General features: G+C 46.5%; 1 protein-coding gene across 6 annotated transcripts in view; it reads left to right on the top strand.

Moving 5' to 3' along the window:
• The window catches only part of Caln1 (calneuron 1), a 491,219-nt gene that overhangs the window by 120,710 nt on the left and 353,391 nt on the right, over positions 1-17,118 (top strand). For all 6 annotated transcript variants that reach the window (NM_001077201.3, XM_087579026.1, XM_087579025.1 and 3 more), the window contains 1 exon segment: positions 16,253-16,377. In NM_001077201.3, coding sequence (NP_001070669.1) covers positions 16,253-16,377 — 125 coding nt within the window.

The following is a 17,118-nucleotide window of genomic DNA, read 5'->3' as shown; positions in this document are numbered from 1 at the left end:
ATGTAGACACACACCACACACACACACACACACACACACATACTCACGATGCTGTAAATGCTTTATCTGCAAAGTTCAGATCTATGGAGTTCAAAAATTTGAGAATAAGGGATTGGAGAAACGGATCAGAGGTTCAGAGCACATGCTCTCCCAGAACACTTTGGTTCTGTTTCCAGCACCCATACTGAATAGCTCACACCTTCTTTTGATTCCAGCTCTAGGGGGATTCAACACCTTCTTCTGGCCTAGAAGGGCACTTGAACACATGTGATGCACATAAATTCATGTATGTATTTACGTGTGTGTACACACACACACACACACACACACACACATATGCACATGCACAGATTAAAAATAAGTAAATCTTTTTAAACTCTGAGAGCAAAGTTTTGTCAGCTGTCAGTGCTTTTGGCTGTCGGGGAAAGTTCCAAATGGGGAGACGGAATGTTTTCAAGGCCCATCAGTTCAAGATAGGGAAATGCAGCTACTTTCAATCAATTTTGAAAAAAAGCGTTGGTTGATATTAGGGAAGATGAAATTTTATTATCCCAGTGTCAGCTGAAACCTAGCCACGCTTGTCAGATAAAATTGAATGAGGACCGTGATTTAGTAGATGCGGCCACAGGCAGTTTGATTTCTGTCGGAGCCTCTCTCTCTGTGGTGCATTTTTAGTCGTGAAAGTCTCCTAATGAAATATAAACTCAAAACTTCTATTCAAATAATTGCACAAGGGAGTGGTAAGATTAGCTTTTACATTTCTTCATCTGTGTGAGCACATGCATGTGGTCCCTGCGTTAGTGTTTGTAGGGGTACAGGCATGGAGGTCAGGGCATAACCCTTGGGAATCAGTTCTTCCACCATGTGTGTTCAAAGAATGACACTCTGAGCTGCCTCAGACCTGAGCTGAGCCTTCTCACCAGCCTGAGTGTTGGATCTGTGATAGCTGTGTGTCGTAGTACATTCTCGTAATCCCAGAACTCAGGAGGCAAGGCAGGAGGCCTGGGTGATAAAGGGTAGCCTGCGCCACAAAGGAGGACCTCAGTTTCCCGAATAAAATAAAATTGACAATAAGGAGAGAACGAAGAAAGAGTTTATTTTGAGAAACATGAGGAATATTAAATCTCACTGCTCTTACCTAAATCCAATTTCTTTATTTCGAGATAAAAATAGCTTATTTAAATACTGTCTACAGCTCATTAGCCTAGGGTTGCATGCAGAATTCCCACATTTCACACGGTTGCTTCATTTTCGACTTCTGTATTTGTTTTGATAGATTTGCCAGAGATTTGTCTGATTTATTGGGGTTTTTTTTTTTTTTTGAGAACTGATTCTTTCCATTTATCTTTTTTTTTTTTTTTTGGCTCATCATTTGATCATTTCTTATTGTTGATTTCTAAGAAGTTAGTGTGGAAGGCCATTTTTAAAGGAATGCTTACACAATTTAATTCTTTTATTGACCTATTACTTTATGATATTCTGCATGATTTTGAAGCGTGCATTGTTCCCATTTTTTTTGTTATTTTTATTTATATGTAGTATGTTTATGTGTGGGTATGTGTCCATGCCTGTGGAGGCCAGAAGAGGGCATCAGATCCCCTGGAGTTGGGGTTGTGACCCCATATGGGTTCTAGGAACCACTCTCAGGTCCTCTACAAGAACAGTGAGTACTCTTAACCACTGAGCCATCTCTCTAGCCCATTTTTGTTATAAATACAACCTTAATTTTAATTTGAACCTAGGAAGTACTTAAGGGAGAATGTTAAAGTTTCAGTCCAGCTTTGAAAACTTTTTGAGAGTGAGGTCAGGAGGGGAGTCTGACTGGGTAGCTTGGGCTCACTTTGAACTCTCTGTGTAGCCCAGGCTGGCCTTAAGCTCATGGCAATCCTCCTGCCTCAAGAGCTTGAGTACTAGGATGACAGGTGTGATCTTATGCATCCCTCCGCTTGTTGTTTTAAAGGTGCCCCATCCTGTTTCGTTTTTTTTTTTTGTTTTTGTTTTTTGTTTTTTTTTTTTTTTTGGTATAATCTGCATTTTTCTCCCTGAGTGTGCAGAGGGCTTTACTCTTGAAGTTCAGAAAAGTCACGTGGACATTTAGTTGTGTCAGTGTAGATGCTAGCTGGATATGGATTCTTTCTACGCTAGGAGCATGAGCTTCCTGGGTAAATTCTGGTAGCAAAATGGCTATTGTTGGTTGAAAATTTCACTTGATTCCTAGTCACAGGACTAGGGGACACACCTCTGGGTGTGTCTGTGAGGATATTTTCAGAGTTTTAATGCAAGTGGGAAGACTCGCCCTTCAATGTGGGTGACATCATCCCATAGCTGGAGTCTGGGACCGACACAAAGAAGATGGTGAGCTGAGCTCCAGGATTCATGTCCCGCTGCTTCCTGACTGGGGGTACTACGTGACCAGCTGCCCCACGTGCTGCTGCCGCGCCTTCCCTATCATGGTGGACTGTATCCCCTCAGACTGCGAGCCCAAATCAATTCTTCCTCCCTTAAGTTGCTTTTGCCGGATATTTTGGCATAGCAAAAAGGAAACAGCAGATAAGGGAGTTACCTCTACGGCGAGGAGCTCCCAGAACCAGAGAAAGCAAAAATCCATTCTCAGTAAAGGAGATTGGAGTGGCTGATGGCCACTCTGGAAGATTGCATGAAATGAACCATTAATGAAGTCTAAATCAGACAAATGAAACAGTCCAATAACCCCAAAGTTTTAAAACAGGTATTTATTTGTTTGGAGTGAATATATGATGTATGTATACACATACTTAGGTGGGCATTTGTGTGGAGGTCAGAGGGCAACTTAGAAAAGAGTTGGTTTTCTCTTTTCACTGTCTGGATCCTGGGAATTAAAACTCAGTTCATCCAGCGTGGTAACAAGAGTGTCTATCTCACCAGCCTGGTCCCAAAACATGGCAAGGGTCTTTCGTGGGAGTGGAACTTCCAGTCTCTGCCACACTGTAGGATGATGGTAGCTTTTGACCACTCGTGACCCGTCAAGTCAGCTCCCAATTTTTCACCCGTAAAACCTGTGAGGTAACAAGCGATTTGATGGTGTTCGGTAAAGATAAAAGTTTATATGTTTGACACCGTGGTAGCCAGGTGTGGTGGTCCACAGTGGGCTCCCAGCAGCAGGCAGGCTCTCAAAGGGGGACTGCTGTGAGTTTAAGGGAAGCCTGGGCTACGGTGTAAGAGTCTGCCTCACAAAAACAAATCAAAACTTGGGCCTAGAAAGATGATCCAGCAGCTAAAAGCACTTGCTGCTCTTACAGAGGAACCCATTGATGTTCCCAATGCCCACCTCGGGCTGCTCATGACCACCCACAACTCAAGCTATCGGATATCTAATAGCCTCATCTGGCCTCCAGGGTGACTACGTTCCTGTGCTCAAACCTACACACACACACAGATACACACCTGTACATGCCATGAAAATATAGGAACCAAATCTTTAACCGAAATAAAACAACGCAGTAAGTATTTTATTTATGCCCCTGGTCTAGGGAACTCCCTGCAATGTATACAAAGAAACACCACTGAGATGTGCACTGTGATATACTTGCCTGCCACCCATTGCTGTCTTTGCTCTAACCACATGCCTGGGCTTGGTACATTAGAAAGAAATGGATTTTCTTGCCTCAGTCCCGGTTAACATTGGATAAGTGATGAAAGAGTTCACCTTTGTCTTGTTCCTGGTTTTAGATGAAATCTTTCATATTCCTAATCAGTATAATGTTGAATATTAGTATTGCCCACTGGCCCCTACCTCTGCGATATCCCAGGCTGGCCTGGAGTTCATTGTTTACCTCAGGCAGACTTGTAATCTCTCTGCCTCAGCCTCCACAGCCCTGGGGTTACAGGCAGGCATCACCATTCCCAGATGAGCTATGTCACGCAAACCTTTATTTTGTTGCAGTGTGATCCTCCCATTCACGGCTTCTTCCGGGGCTTTTATTCTGAAGGACGGCTGAATGTTATCAAAGTCCCTTCCTTTGTCTATTAAAAGAGTCATGTGGTTTTTGCTCTTGCCTCGTTTTGATCTTGTGTTAGAAGGTTTTTTTTTTTATTGCTGTGTGCATGTGCGTGGCATGTGCTCATATGTCACAGTACGTGTGGGTGCCGTAGTGTGCACATGGAGGTCAGAGGACAACTTGTAGGAGCTGACTCTCTCCTACCAGTGGCTCCTGAGGTTGAGCTCAGGCCCTTACCCTTGGCAGCCAGTGAGTTTACCCACGGAACCATCACCTAGAACTTTGTCGTGTTGCTTAAAACTCCCAGTAGAAATTGGGTGTGGCCGTGCATGCCTGTCATCCCAGTACTCAGGAGGCTGAGGCAGGAGGATGGTGAGTCGGATACAGGTTCTTTCCATCTAGAGCATTCTAGACCAGTCTGGTAACACAGCAAGACCCTGCCTCAGAAAAAGAAAACAGGGGGTTTGGAGAGATGGCTCAGCAGTTGAGAGGGAAGAATGCTTGTTCTAGCAGAGACCCCAAGTTCAGTTGGCACCAGTGTGTAACTCCAGTCCCCGGAGCTCACACGCCGCTGGCCTTTACAGGCACCCACACTGACATTCACCATTTCCTCTCGCGTAAGTATGTAATGAAAAATAAATCTTTTAAAGAGATGTGCGTTCTCGTCACAGAGCTTCTCTCTCTCTCTCATATATAAAAAAATGTTCTGTAACTTCCCGCGGGTGTCTCGTGGTTGCTGACAATCTGCCTTTCCTCCTCTAAGGGGGGCAACGCTGACACGGACCCTCACGCTACTGGTTTTTGCTTACTCATTCTCGCTTGACTTGAGATCCATCCAAACCTGGTGTTTGCCAATTGGCATGCCACGAGCAGGGCTTTAATGAGGGAACAACATTGTTTTATAAGTTTTGAGGCAGATGCTTGGTATGTAGCTGGTGTCGGGTATCTTTGCTGGAGTAAGATCAGGTCTTCATGCCCCCATCCATAATAGAGCTTCTTGGGACTTTGAGGGAGCCCCAGAACCCACATAATGTACATTGTCTGTAATCCCAGCCTTCCTTTAGGAAAATGAGAAGCAGAGACAGGAGACACTTCCTAGGCAGCCTGGCATGGACAAGGCTGAGCAGTAAGACATCCTGTGTCAAACAAAATAGAAAATGGGACTAATGCCCAAGGAATTCTGCTTGCACATGGGGGCAGGGATGTGTGTGTGTGTGTGTGTGTGTGTGTGTGTGTCCGTCCACACTCATGCACACAAATGCATACATATGTATACATACAGAGATTAAAAAACTTAATCTCTGGCGTCTTCCATTCTAGGGTCCCTTGATGCCTGGAGCTAGTTCTACATCCTCCTGCCTCAGCCTCAGGCACATAATATGTCCGTGCGCGCACCTATGTTAGCGCATGCCCACACCCACACCCACATCCACGAAAAGAAGAAGAAAAACAACAGCAGAAATCTCCGTGTGTCTACTTACTGACTGACTATTATCTTTTCTCTGACTTCAGGGCCATGGTTTGTGGCTCGAACCCGGAAGTATCTTTCCTTCCTCGGCATTGCTGCGGCTTGTTTTTGTGTGCCTTGACAGATATTTCTTGGGAGTTTGGCAAAGGCCCACAGTAGAGTAGGCTCTGCTCTTCAACCTTTACGGTACGAAACTGACCTGGCCTCACCGGATGGCTGCTAAGCCCAGGATGGGAACCTCAGGTCTGCGCAGGCGCCGCCCCTCTTCCAGGCGCTCGGTGGAGTGCTCGCAAGGCCTTTCAGCTACTTTCAAAAAACCACATCTAAGATGCTGAAAAAGGTGTTTGACAGACCTTCAAGGGGCAAGTTAACAAGTGTTGAGATGATTTCAACATCTCTCCCCCTCTCCCTCCCCCTTTTCCCTGTTCCTTCTTTCTTCCTCCTTTTCCCTTTCCAATTTTTCTTCTTCCTCCCTCCCTCCCTCCCTTTCTTCTAGTCTCTTCCTCCCTGTCTCTCTCCCTCCTCCTTTCCTTCCCTCCCTCCCCTTCCCTAACTCCCATCATCATAAATCTGCTTAGCTTAAAGAGCAGCGTTTTTAAGGTATTTGCAAAGGAACGAGTAATTTTAAGGTTTCAGTCCTGGTAGACTGACATGTTAGTAAAACACAGTAGGATATAATTATAAAAAAAAATTCAAAAGCAAGACAACCACAGAACATCCATCCAAACAGCCCCCCTTGTCAGTACTTGCCAGCATCCCTCAGCTCCAGAAGCCTGGTGCTTGCACCCTCAGCATGGTGGCAAACACCCCCTCTTCTGTGTCCTGTTGGCATGCCTCTTTATGGCCCAGAGCATGCCATCTTTTACCCAATACACCCATGACTTTTTTCCTCTGCATCCTGTCTCATATAATCCTTAGTAAAAGATTTCAGGTTTGGGGCTCAAGGGGGGACACTGAGACAGACTTTTTAATAAGATAATAATAAGATATAATGACACAGCCAGCCAGCATCTTGGTGGGGGCTCTGAGGAGGGGTCAGGCCCATGTGACAGAGTATACTTTAGAACAGTGGTTCTCAACCTTCCTAACGCTGTGACCCTTTAATGAAGTTCCTCCAGTTGTGGTGACCCCCCCCAGCATAAAATTATTTTTGTTGCTACTTCATAACTAACTTTGCTACTGTTACAAATCACAATGTAAATTTCTGTGTTTTCTGATGGTCTTAGGTGACCCCTGTAAAAGGGTTGCTCAATGCCCCCATGGGGATTGTGACCCGCAGGTTGAGGAATAATCTTTTAGAGGCAGGGGGAGGTTTGATGCCATTTGATTGATGGGCAGTCCATAGTACCTGCTTGCAGTAGGCTTTCCGTGATTCCTGACAGCAGGGGTGAGGGAGGGAGCCTGAGAGCCTGGGCCCGTGTGCAGTACAGCTACTGGGATAGGTAGGGCAAGTTAGTGGAAAAGCTGTGGAAAAGCAAGTGCCTCCAGCTGACACTTGGTAAATGATCACTTATGATACTTAGTAGCTTTCTATGCCATATCTTCTTTAATATGTTCAGTGATGCTGCCCGATATGGATCATAGAGACATGGCTCATAATTGTTGTCCTCAGACAACCTTCAAAACCAAATACTTTGGCCAAAAGCAACCTACGGGAGAAAGGGTTTCTTTTAGTCCACGAGGGAGCTCAAAGCAGCTGCTCACAGGACACACACAGTTAGAGAAGAGAGCAATCACTCACTTCTCGATGCTGTCCCGCCTCCTCTCTCCACTTCTGCAGTCCATGACTACCTGCCTGGGATGGTCCCACCCGCAGGTAAGATGAGTCTTCCTACATCAATGAACGCAGCCAAGATAACCAATCCTTCACAGACATCCTGAGAGGCCGTTCTCCCAGGTGATTCTAGAGTCTGTCAGGTTGACAATTAATAGGAACTTACCCAGCTAATAAAATTCCACATAGGTCTCAAGTATAACACCTTCTGAAAAACAAAACGCGTGTGTGATTGTGTGTATGTGTGTATGTGTGTGTGTGTGTGTGAATGTGAATGTGATTATGTATGTGGTGTGTGCTCTCTTTGTGTGAGCATATGTGTGTATGTGTGTGTGAGTGCATGTGAGTACCTGTGTATATGAGTGGTGTGTGTATGTGTTTGTGTGTGTGTGTGTGAATGCTTGCATGTGTGTGTATGTGTGTGAGCACATGTGAGCATGTAGTGATGTGTGTGCTCTCTTTGTGTGAGTGTATGTGTGTATGTGTGTTTAAGCATGTGAGTGTATGTGAGTATGAGTGGTGTGTGTGTATATGTGTGTGTGATGCTTGCATGCATCCGGGTCTATGCGAGTACATGTGAGTATGCCTGGGGTGTATGGGTTCTCTGTGTGTGAGCATATGTGTGTATGTGAGTGCATGTGAGTATGAGTGGTGAGTGTGTGTGTGTGTGTGTGTGTGTGTGCATGTGAGTCATATATGTGGTGTGTGTGTGCTGTTTGTGTGAGAGTACAGGTGTGTGTGAGTGCATATGAGTGGTGTGTGTGTGCCTGCATGCATGTGCAGAGAGGCCTGAGTGAACAAGCTCAGGTTTCATTCTTCAGAGGCAACCTTTTTTTTTTCCTTTTTGGGTCAGGATCTCACACTGCCCTGTAGCTTGCCAAGTAGGCTGGCTGGCCATCAAGCCCCAGGCCTCCATTGGTTTCCATCTGGGATTACAAGTATGCCGAGACACCTGCATTATTTTTTTTTTAAAGATAGCTTCCGAGGATTGAACTCAGGCCCTCCTGTTTGCAAGGAAAGCACTTCACCAACTCAGTCATCTCCTCAGCCCTATAATAGTGCCTTGGACCAGGAAATTCCAATTTTTGTCCCTGAAACTGTACTGTCTCACTTGATTTCCTCTTTCTACAACAGTATATCTTAGTCTGAGTAATTAATATATGACAGAGACATGGCTTACGCTTGTAGAGTCCAGGAAGTCCAGAATCCACGTGCCAGAGGACTTGGTGTCTGGTGGGCGCTGGCCTCTGTTTCCAAGATGGCACCTTGTTGCCTTGTCTTCTTGCATGAGAGCGAGAGCGAGAGCGAGACTTTATTTTTTAAGACAGGGTTTCTCATGGAACCTGGAACTCATTGGTTCAGCTAGGCTGGCTGCCCAGTGGGCCTCACAGCTCTTCTGTCTCTGCCTTCCCAGCACTGTGATTACAGAAGCATCGCTGTGCTCAGTCCTATCTCCCCCTCCTCTTCCTCTTCTAAAAAGACACATGAGCTCTGGGGAGCAAACCCAGGCCTCCGTGCTTGCCCAGCAAGCCCCGAATGAGCTGAACCATCTCCCCAGCCAAAGGCCTTTCCCTCTTAGTACTTACTGTTGGCTGTGAGGTTGAATGGTGGGAGGGAACACATCCAGAGGTTGAATGGCGGGAGGGAGCACATCCATTGAGCCACAGCACTGACTTTCAGCGTGGACTCTTACCTTTGCTCTCTGTATAAGGATGCACCCTTAAGTTTTAACTTCAAGGTAAAGTTTGACTTTGCTTACTTACTGTAGTTGTCTTCTTGGCCAAGGAGAGCGTCCTAAAGCCTGGGTTTCCTTAGGCATCTGGAGTGAAATTTAGTCCTCCACAGCAGCAGCTGCTTTGCGGTCCCTCAAGCCAACATTCTTCCCGTTCTTCATGTTGTTTTAGTTTTATTGCCATGGATGGTCCGGTCAGGAACGCGGTTTTAATTATTGCTATGGATGGTGTACTCATGAAGTTTCGTTCCCACTAGACTTTGAATATTCTGGGGGTGCGATCGCTAAGGGACCTTCATGAAGGGGTACCTAATTGGTAAACTGCTTTTGTTTGGACCGGAGACCAACTATATTGTAGTTGCAAGCCCGATTCCCTAGTGACCAGTTTTTGCCACAAAATACTTGTGTGTTCCGGGGCTGACCTTTGGGTGTGGATTTGATCCTGCACTATTATTCACTTTTCTCTTTGTTCTGACAAAATGCCAAAGGAAAGCCAAGGAAGGAACGGAAGGTTTATTTTGGTTCACAGCCTCAGGGTGCAGGAGAAACGGAGGCAGGACTGTGAGAGGACTCACAAGAGTCAGGAGGCGAAGGAAGGCTTGCTCTTTCCACAGAGCCACGCCCCAGAGGATGGTGCTGCCCGCATTGGGGATGAGTCTTTCTTCCTCAGCACAGTCTAGAAACTCCCTCACGGATGTGCCCAGGGGTTTGTTTCTGTGGTGATTCTAAATCCCATCAAGTTGACAAAGAAAATAACCATCAGAGATAAATTCACCAGAGGCGCTCTCTCTCTCTCTCTCTCTCTCTCTCTCTCTCTCTCTCTCTCTCTCTCTCTCTCTTTCTTTCTCTCTCTTTCTCTCTCTCTCCCTACCCCCAAGAAAGTAATAAACTGTCTTTATTTCTTTACCTATAAAAAGCTGTGTGGTGAGTCTCAATCTTCAAAGACCCAGGTAAAAGGTGATAGCGGTCATTTCCCCAACACAAAGAAACTCAAGCAATTCACATGCTGAGGAGGGAATGCCTTTAGTTTCTGTATAACCCTTAATGAGTCTTGCTCCCCAAAAGACAATTGGAGACAATCAGGCAAGTTATCGCCTTGGATTTACAAAGACTTAAACACGGGATGAAGTAGCAGGTACTTAGATCCTTGATTCAGTGCCGAGTGACATAGGGCTGGAAAAATTAAGGGGACATGAGAAGGGGCAGAGGGATCCTTTATTCCAAAGTCTGGTTGAAGTGTCTCACCAGCTGAGAATCAAGACTCACAGCCCAGTGAGGAGCGTTTTCTGTGAAGGTTGCTAACACAGAGGCGACGATCCTTTTGCAGACAAGTTATTTTCAAATCAGTGTTGAAATAGCAACAAGCCATGGTGAAGGCCTGGCCATACAGGGCCTTTGACTTTGTTCTGCTTCCTTTCCTGGATGTAGATTCTTAGGAAACCTCGGAAACAAGACTGGGCATTTGTTTACAGTAAGAAACACATACCCACCCACCCCCAACCCTTAGGACCCTGAAAGTTTCCTTATCATCTGTGATCCCACCCATTGGACATCAGGGACCACGTAATGATCTTATCTAGCCAAAAAAGTTCCTTATCAGCCCTCTGAGACATAGCAGAATCCGCCCAAGCCAAAGTCATGTCTATGGCTCTTGTGAAGGCAGTCAACTGGGACTCTGTCTGGAGAAGCGCACACCTAAGTGTTCTCACCTTATCCTAAGTGCCTGTTCTGTTAATACCCATGCTACGGTAGACTTCAGAACTGCAACTCCACCTCGCTCTGGCTAGCCACGAAATAAATTCATTCGCCCATCCATCGGTCCATCCGTCCGTCCATCTGCTCATCTGTCATCCATCTGTCCGTTCATTCATTCACTCACTCATTCTTTTTTCTTTTCTTTTCTTTTCTTTTCTTTTCTTCTCTCTCTCCCTCTTTCTTTCTTTCTTTCTTTCTTTCTTTCTTTCTTTCTTTCTTTCTTTCTTTCTTTCTTTCTTTAATAAAATTAAGAGTCCCATCTCTCTGAGAGTGGCCCAGGTTCCAGCTGGAAATCCTGAAGCTACGTTATGTCTGCTGCCCCATTGCTGCTGTTTGTTACTGGTAGCCGCGACAACACCCTCAGAAATCCCCAGCCAGGGTGCCATGGTGTGTGGGGGACTGTTTCTTCTTCTTACTTAAAATAAGATGTCTTTGTGGGGTACATAGGTACATGCATGCCACAGCATGTATGTGTAAATCAGAGGATGACCTGGGGGGAGTCGGTTTTATCCTTCTACAATGTGGGGAGCTGGGGATCGAACTCAGGTCTTCAAGCTTGTCGGCAAGCGCCTTTAATCACTGAACCATCTCAGTAGCCCCAGGGTGGCCTTCTCTTCCCTTTGAAAGTGTGTCCAGTGTTCTGGTATTGCTGCCTGGCCATCTACCAAGTTCCCACTTGAGAACTACACAATACAATCAAGTTTTTTTTTTTTTTAATAAAATGCCATCCTTCCCCTCAGAAATGTTTTAAGCAACTTTATAATTTTGTGACTGGCTGTTATCCTGAAATACAAGTGGCTTGAAAACTGCAGGTTAGACCCCCAGAAACTTCAGCCCATTCTCCAGTGACTGTGACACATGCCCCCCAAGTTTCAGGTGTGGGCTTCATTTCTACACAGTCCTAATTCATATACCTGGTTCTCTCTGTGACTCCTGATTGTTCTGAAAACGAACTTGGAGGGCAGAAAAGAATGTAGCGGACATCATTTTCCAAGGGAAGGGGTCTTGTGTTCCTTTTCTGTGTGCTGCGTGACTAATCCTGGGGAGAAATGCACAAACGTCCATTCAGTCTAGATGTAGCACGGTGACATGAACGTGAGGGTTACAGTGCAAACCTAGCGTGTGAGCCCACGAGTTTACTGGGGGTTACTTACAGGAGCAAAGATGGACAAGTGCTTATAGCAGTTTGAGTGACTCAGAGATCAGCCCCATCACCTCGAGGTCCCGCCTGCTATGGTTGGCAACTTCATGGTGTGCCTGGTGCATTTTCCTTTCTTATTCCCCGGCATCTCCCAAGATCGTGTGCAGCCGGGGTGCAGGCAGGAGTAATGATTGGGACCCTCAACTGAGGGTCATGTGACTAGCTTTTTGCTCTCTACACTCGCCATTCCGTTACCTTAGCCTTACCTGTTGTGGTTTTACTGGGCTTATCTTGTTACCACGATGATGAGGCAAGCATCGTGTAGGTATCATGGCTGACTCTGCTCTGAACGGCGAACGATCATGTCACAGCTGAAGAAAAGTGCCTGCCCCTACAACATCTATGGTTAGATCTGTGGAAGTCTGGCATGATTCGTTGATGACGTTTTCTTGATAATTACCAACAGCGTGCCTTCTCTGTATTAGTGTCCAGCCATCAACTTCTTAAATTGGTGTGTGAATATTTATAATGGGTGTATGTCCAGGTGTTTGCAAACGTGTGCCGTTCCTGTGTACAGGTGCCTGTATGTGTGTGCACATGCATGTGTGCACGTAGAGGCTAGAAGCCAATCTTGGGTTTCATTGAGATGGGGTCTTTCACTTTCTCTGGAGCTCCCTGGTTCAGCCAGGTGGATCCAGCAGCAAGTCTCTGTGGGCAGAAAGTCTCTTGCCTTCGCTTTCCCAGCTCAGGGATTGCAGGCACGTGCCACCATGACTGGCTTATTTAAATGCACTCTAAGGGCTGAAATCAGATCTCCATCCTCGAATGCTAAGAACCCTGCCTACTTACCCAGAGATGGCAACCAGTGACCGGCCACTTGCGATCCTCCCCGTGGATATTCGTTTTGCTAGTGACGCACAGAGTGAAGGGAGACTGACAGTCGGGGCTCCTGCCTCATCCGTACGTCTGTTTTACTTTTTTGGAGCCCAGAGCTTTGGTGAAGGCTGTCCCAGTTGCCGGGATGAGTGAACAGCCCCTCTGACAGAAACAGAGAAGTCAGGAAGCGCAACCTATTTTGTGGGAAGATGATTAATTCAGTTTTAGACATTTTGAATTTGAAAAGCGGGTTTGGCAACCGGACGGAAGTGCCTGATGCTTTAGCTGGGGCCGTGGAGTCTAAATAACTCCCTGGCGCCTGAGTAGCTGAAGTGTTTTCTGTTTCCCCTCTAAGTGGCTTTGTGCTCTGGTCAAGTCTTCCTCTTAGGGATTTCATTGTTTGACTCTACAGCAGCTCCAAGCCAAGCAGCAAGCCTGTCGTAGGCTTGAAGGAGAAGGGGGAGGGGCCGTGCTGGCTGCCCGGGTCTGTCACTTAGTCCTGTTAGAGGGAAAAGATGACAGGAGAGTGGTCCCTGGTGCTGGCCAGTGCTCATGTGCTGTGGCCAGGGAAGGGTGCTCTTTTCTAGAGTCCCTCCTCTTCCTCCCTTCTCCTCTTCATCCTCCCCTTGTCTTCTTCCTCCCTCTCCCTCTTCCTCTTCCCTCCTCTTCCTCCTCCCTGCTCCTCTCCCTCCCTCCTTTCTCTCCATCCCTCCCTCCTCTCTCTTTCCTCCTCTTCCTCCTCCCTGCTCCTCTCCCTCCCTCCTTTCTCTCCATCCCTCCCTCCTCTCTCTCCTCCTCTTCATCCTCCCTGCTCCTCTCCCTCCCTCCTCTCCTTCTCTCCCTCCTTTCTCTCCATCCCTCCCTCCTCTCTCCTCCTCTTCATCCTCCCTCCTCCTCTTCATCCTCCCTCCTCCACTTCATCCTCCCTCCTCCTCTTCCTCGATGTTTCTCTTTTTCCTCCCCCTTCCTTCTTCCTTCTACTTTTTTTCCTGCTTCTTGTCCTTCCTTTTCTTTATCCCCTTCTCTCTCTTTTTACTCTTTATTTCATTATAGAGCCCAGGCTAGTCTTGAGTTCACTAGGTAGTCCAGGTTGGCTTCAAACCAGCGATCCTCTGGACTCTCAGATGACTTCATATCCCAGAGTGCCTAGATCACAGGCCGGTCCTCACTTGGATTTTTCAAGTGAGCAAGGTCTGAGGGCTTTGGACAGTAATTCTTGGGAGGCCATATTGATTTGTCTGTTTTCTCTTGTATGTGTACTTCACAGAGGATCCGAGGTTAACTGCGCAGATGCAAACTTTAGTGCCAGAAAGGATTCTGCAGGTGACTTATCCAGAGAGTAGCGGGTGTGTAGGGAAGCACTTCTCTCCTGTAGGACCAAGCTAACGCTGGAAGGAGAGTACTCCTTCTACCATGTAGTTTAAATAAGCATCCTATAGTAGGTCTGTATATATTGGGGGGAGAACTTGGTGTGTGTGTGTGTGTGTGTGTGTGTGTGTGTGTGTGTGTGTGTGTGTGGTGTGTACACCAGAGAAAGAAAACCTTTGTACCTCAGGAGCCATTCATCTTGTCTTTTGAGGCAGAGTCTCTCTCGCTGACTTGGGCCTCACCAAATAATCTAGGCCCTCAAGCAAGAGAATGCAAGGGATCCACCTTTCCAGTGTTGTAGTGCACCAATGTCCGCCTTTTTGAGTGTGAGTGTGTGTGTGTGTGTGGGGGGGGCAGTTCTGGGATTGTTCTGAATTCCTCATGTTGACAAGGCAAGCGCTCTACCCACTGAGCTATCTCTCCTTTGCTGGGAGAGCTGCTAAGCCCCAGGAATGGCAGAGACTCTGGTTGGGCAGATTGTGAATCTAGTCTCCAGGATTCTTTGATTATATTTGAGAGTATCCTAAATCTCTTCATTCTTAAATACGTTGAGGTGTTGCTTCCCTTCCTGGGAAGCCATTTCTGAAAGTAACCTCTTTATCTCCTTCAGGCTTGGGAATTGCTCTTTCGTCTTGCACATTGCTGAATGCATGGGGCTGTCAAAGTTTGGGGTTTGGTATGCTGTCGACTCCCTGTAATCTCAGCACTCAGAAGACTGAGCCAGGGAATCCTCGAGTTCAAGACCAGCCTGGGTTATGTAGGGAGGTGGGGTCAGTTTTGAAACTTAAATTTTATTTTCTTGGTTCGTATGTGTGTGAAGGTGCAAATGCTTCTGAGAGGATATGTCCATGAGGAAGCCAGGGGAGGACATCAGGTGTCCCAATCTGTCATTTACTGCCTTATTCCCTTGAGACAGGTTCTCTTACTGAACCTGGAACCAGGGTGGCAGCCAGTGAGCTTCTGCTGTCCTTTTGTCTCTGTCTCTATCCCCCACATCTTGAGGTGACAGCCACACACACACGGATTTGCCCAGCTTTTATAAAGATGCTGGGGATTTGAACTCAGGTCCTTATGCTTGCTAAGAAATAATCTTCCGCATTGGGGTATCTTCCCTGTCCTCTAAACTCTCACTTAAAACAGTTAAAGATTTCGTGTGCTGCTTTCCCTTCCTTGAGTGTTATGTGCTTTCCCTGAAGAATGTGACCTACTTACGGCTTCACTTGAGCATAGCCAAGACGTCCTGGTGCTGGATAGGTCAACGTTTCTGGGATGCTCAGGCTTTTCCTACATGAAGTGATAATATTTGAGGCTCAGGAAAAGAGCAAAGGGTGTTTTTATTCGTAGGACGTAGCAGCGATGCTGGGCTTGCTGGTGTGGGTCTGGAGGCCCGGCTACTCAGAAAGCTGAAATGGGACTGCAAGATGAAGGCCAGCCCAAGCTACATAGTGAGTCCAGCACAGTCTAGGCTACATAGTGAGTGCTAGGCCAGCCTGGGCTAATAAGCAGGGCTCTGTCTAATGAGTAAAAGGGCTGGCGAACCAGCTCAACCATAGAATGCTTGCTAGTTATTTATGCAGTAACAAAGTACAGCCCACAGTGCAGCAAAAACCAACAGCAAACAAGAAAAACAAGGAAGCAAGCGAACAAAACGGCACGAAAATAAAAAGAAGCAGCTTGGTGTCCCTTCATGCTTTTCTGGGGTCTACAAGGTCATGGGGGAAATGAGGTGGTAAATTGAGAAGAAGGGGACCCCCCACAAAATCAATTAGGAGTTATTCAGGCTATGGGGACCCTGTAAATATTCTAGACTTCCCTCTAGAATGTAATTTTGCATTCATTCATTTTGTGTGTGTGTGTGTGTGTGTGTGTGTGTGTGTGTGTGTGTGTGTGAGTGCGTGTTGTGTGGAGGTGCATGTGAGTGCAGAGGTCAGAAGGGACTCAGGGTTGCATTCTCTCCTTCCACCCTGTGAATCCCAGAGCTCACACTCAAGTTGCCAGGCTTGGAAGCAAGTATCTTTGTCCACCGAGCCGTCATGCCTGTCCTAGATATGTAACTCTGGAAAATAGAGACAGTCCTTTAATGAAATAACAAGGAAATGAACAAATGGATGGATGAATGATGATGTCTCTCTCTCCTTCTCCCCCTTTCTCTTCGGAACAGGGAAAAGATGCCGTTCCACCATGTAACTGCTGGCTTGTTGTACAAGGGGAATTACCTCAACCGATCTCTGTCTGCAGGCAGCGACAGTGAGCAGTTGGCTAATATCTCTGTGGAAGAACTCGATGGTAAGGAACCGCCCGGTGGGAGCTTGCCTGCCTCCCCGAAGCAATTTTGGATAATGGGGAATCTGCTTGGGGTGGTGGGAAGGCACTTAGACTGTTGGGAAGCCATTTTGCATGTTGGCAAGCCTAAGGTGCTTCTCATTGGCAGTTGGGGCTAAGTCTGGAGTGATGGGAAAGAGTTCAGAGACAAACTTTTGTCTAAATGACTTCGTTGTGTGGGATGGACCTTGTGGCCTGAAAAAAAATCTATGATGAATGTGGTTGCCTTGGATACTGATTGGGGGATAAATTTATTTTTCTTAAAATCTATTGTTGGAATCTTCTTGTGATGGCAGATGCCTGTCTACACTCAACTGAGGCAGGGGGATGGAGTGTTGGTTAGCCAAGACTACGTGGGGGAAGGAGAGAGGGAGGTCAGGGTCAGTGTGGACTATATAATGAGATGCTGTCTCAGAACAACAAAAACAAAAGACATATTATATATAGAGTTGGCAGGGTCTATATAGCCAGAATCACTTTGTTGTCTTTATTGTCTTTTATAGTGGAGTCCATCTGCAAGGGAGGCTTAAGCCCTGTTTATTGCTGTCTCTTGACTTGGGGCCATGGTACTTTGAATGCTGCCCAAGTAAGAATCATCTGGAAGCTTCATCTAGGTGGGAACAGGCAGCAATTATCTTAATTGCCTCCGTTCTTGTGTAACACAGAGTATCCCTGAGTGCCCGGGACAAGGGTTTAGGATGGAAA

Source organism: Rattus norvegicus, chromosome 12, assembly GCF_021556685.1.
Source record: "Rattus norvegicus strain SHRSP/BbbUtx chromosome 12, alternate assembly SHRSP_T2T, whole genome shotgun sequence".
NCBI lineage: Eukaryota > Metazoa > Chordata > Mammalia > Rodentia > Muridae > Rattus > Rattus norvegicus.
The sequence above is the reverse complement of the archived record's forward strand: the minus strand, read 5'-3'. Positions and strand labels throughout refer to the sequence as shown.